Source organism: Myotis brandtii, unplaced genomic scaffold (assembly GCF_000412655.1).
Source record: "Myotis brandtii unplaced genomic scaffold, ASM41265v1 scaffold328, whole genome shotgun sequence".
Classification (NCBI taxonomy): Eukaryota; Metazoa; Chordata; class Mammalia; order Chiroptera; family Vespertilionidae; genus Myotis; species Myotis brandtii.
The window spans coordinates 5316816-5317986 of record NW_005362626.1 but is presented as its reverse complement, the minus strand read 5'-3'; the positions used below and the strand labels follow the sequence as shown (position 1 = coordinate 5317986).

The window sequence follows — 1171 nt, the reverse complement described above, 5'->3', positions numbered from 1 at the left end:
TTAAGAACAGATACGAATCTGTAGACAATAAAGATAGAAGATAGTGCAGAATAATATTTCCTTAATGGCTTAGAGAATGTTTAAAAAATGCAGATCTCTATTTTTTTTTTTTTTTGCGTGTGTTGAATGCTTATATATGCATAGAAATAGGTCTGTAAAGATTTAGAAGAAAATGTTAACAGTAGTCATTTCTGGATGGCAGATGATTTTTATTTCTCTTGGCTTATCTACATTATGCAATTTCAAAACAATGTTATTTTCATAATAGAAATAACATGACTTCTAAAAATAGAAGGTAGTACATAAAACTGGTACCATTAAGCTGCCTGTTATTTGAATACTCAAGACTTGAAAAAGCAACAATAGTATGAAATTATTGCAAAATGAATCCATTTGAGAACAGCAGTTGCCATATAACATTTTTGTTTCTTCCTTGTAGCAAAGACTGAAGGAAGAGAAGGAAGCCAAGCGGGCGCGTTTGGACGGTAGGCATGACTACCTATTTGGGATTGTAGCTTCCTGCGTGGACTTGAACAAAGCCGAGGTGGAGGATGCCATTCTTGAGGGGAGTCAGGTAGGACGCATTTGAGTTCTCACTGGCTTGATGATGGGGGACAGGAAGGGTCCGCTGACACTGTCCTATGGCAGTAGAGGAAGGAGGGTGCCTGTTTGATCATGGATAGGACTCCATTCCGATTCCAGACAGATGCTGGCAGCATGGGTTTAGGGCTTTCCAGGTCTTTATGTTGAACCGGGTACGTATATTTGCCATTTAAATTCCCCGACGCTGACGGCTCTGTCTGCATCTCTCTGAATCTAGTGAGGCGGGGCTCAGGCACCATGTTGGAACCTGATTTTGGAGAACAGGATCTCTGCTCAGAGGCTGATTTTAAAGAAATTATTTATTTCGTTCTAACCTGGGAGGTTGGATTGTGCCATCATTTCCTGGCTTCAACTTTGGTTTGGCAGCTGAATCTGGTTTCTTTTGTTCCTGAGCTTGACTTCCCATTTTCTGCCATGATTCTACTCCAAAACCTAGGATGTGATTTGACCTTGGATGGGAAAGGTGAAAATACTGGAGGATATAATTTCCTGGGCAGTGAGAAAGGCATATCAGAAACCCTGTGATGGTTCCTGAAGGCTGTTTTTCTTCTCCTTTTTTTTTTAACTT

At 40.3% G+C, this 1171-nt stretch overlaps 1 protein-coding gene across 1 annotated transcript in view; it reads left to right on the top strand.

Moving 5' to 3' along the window:
• Nucleotides 1-445: 445 nt before the first annotated feature.
• The window catches only part of DNAH5 (dynein, axonemal, heavy chain 5), a gene marked incomplete at its 5' end in the record, with an annotated part of 180665 nt that continues 179939 nt past the window's right edge, over nucleotides 446-1171 (top strand). Inside the window, one exon of the mRNA XM_014543525.1 lies at nucleotides 446-574. Within this exon, the coding sequence (XP_014399011.1) occupies nucleotides 446-574 (129 nt within the window). The remainder of the gene's footprint in view (nucleotides 575-1171) is intronic.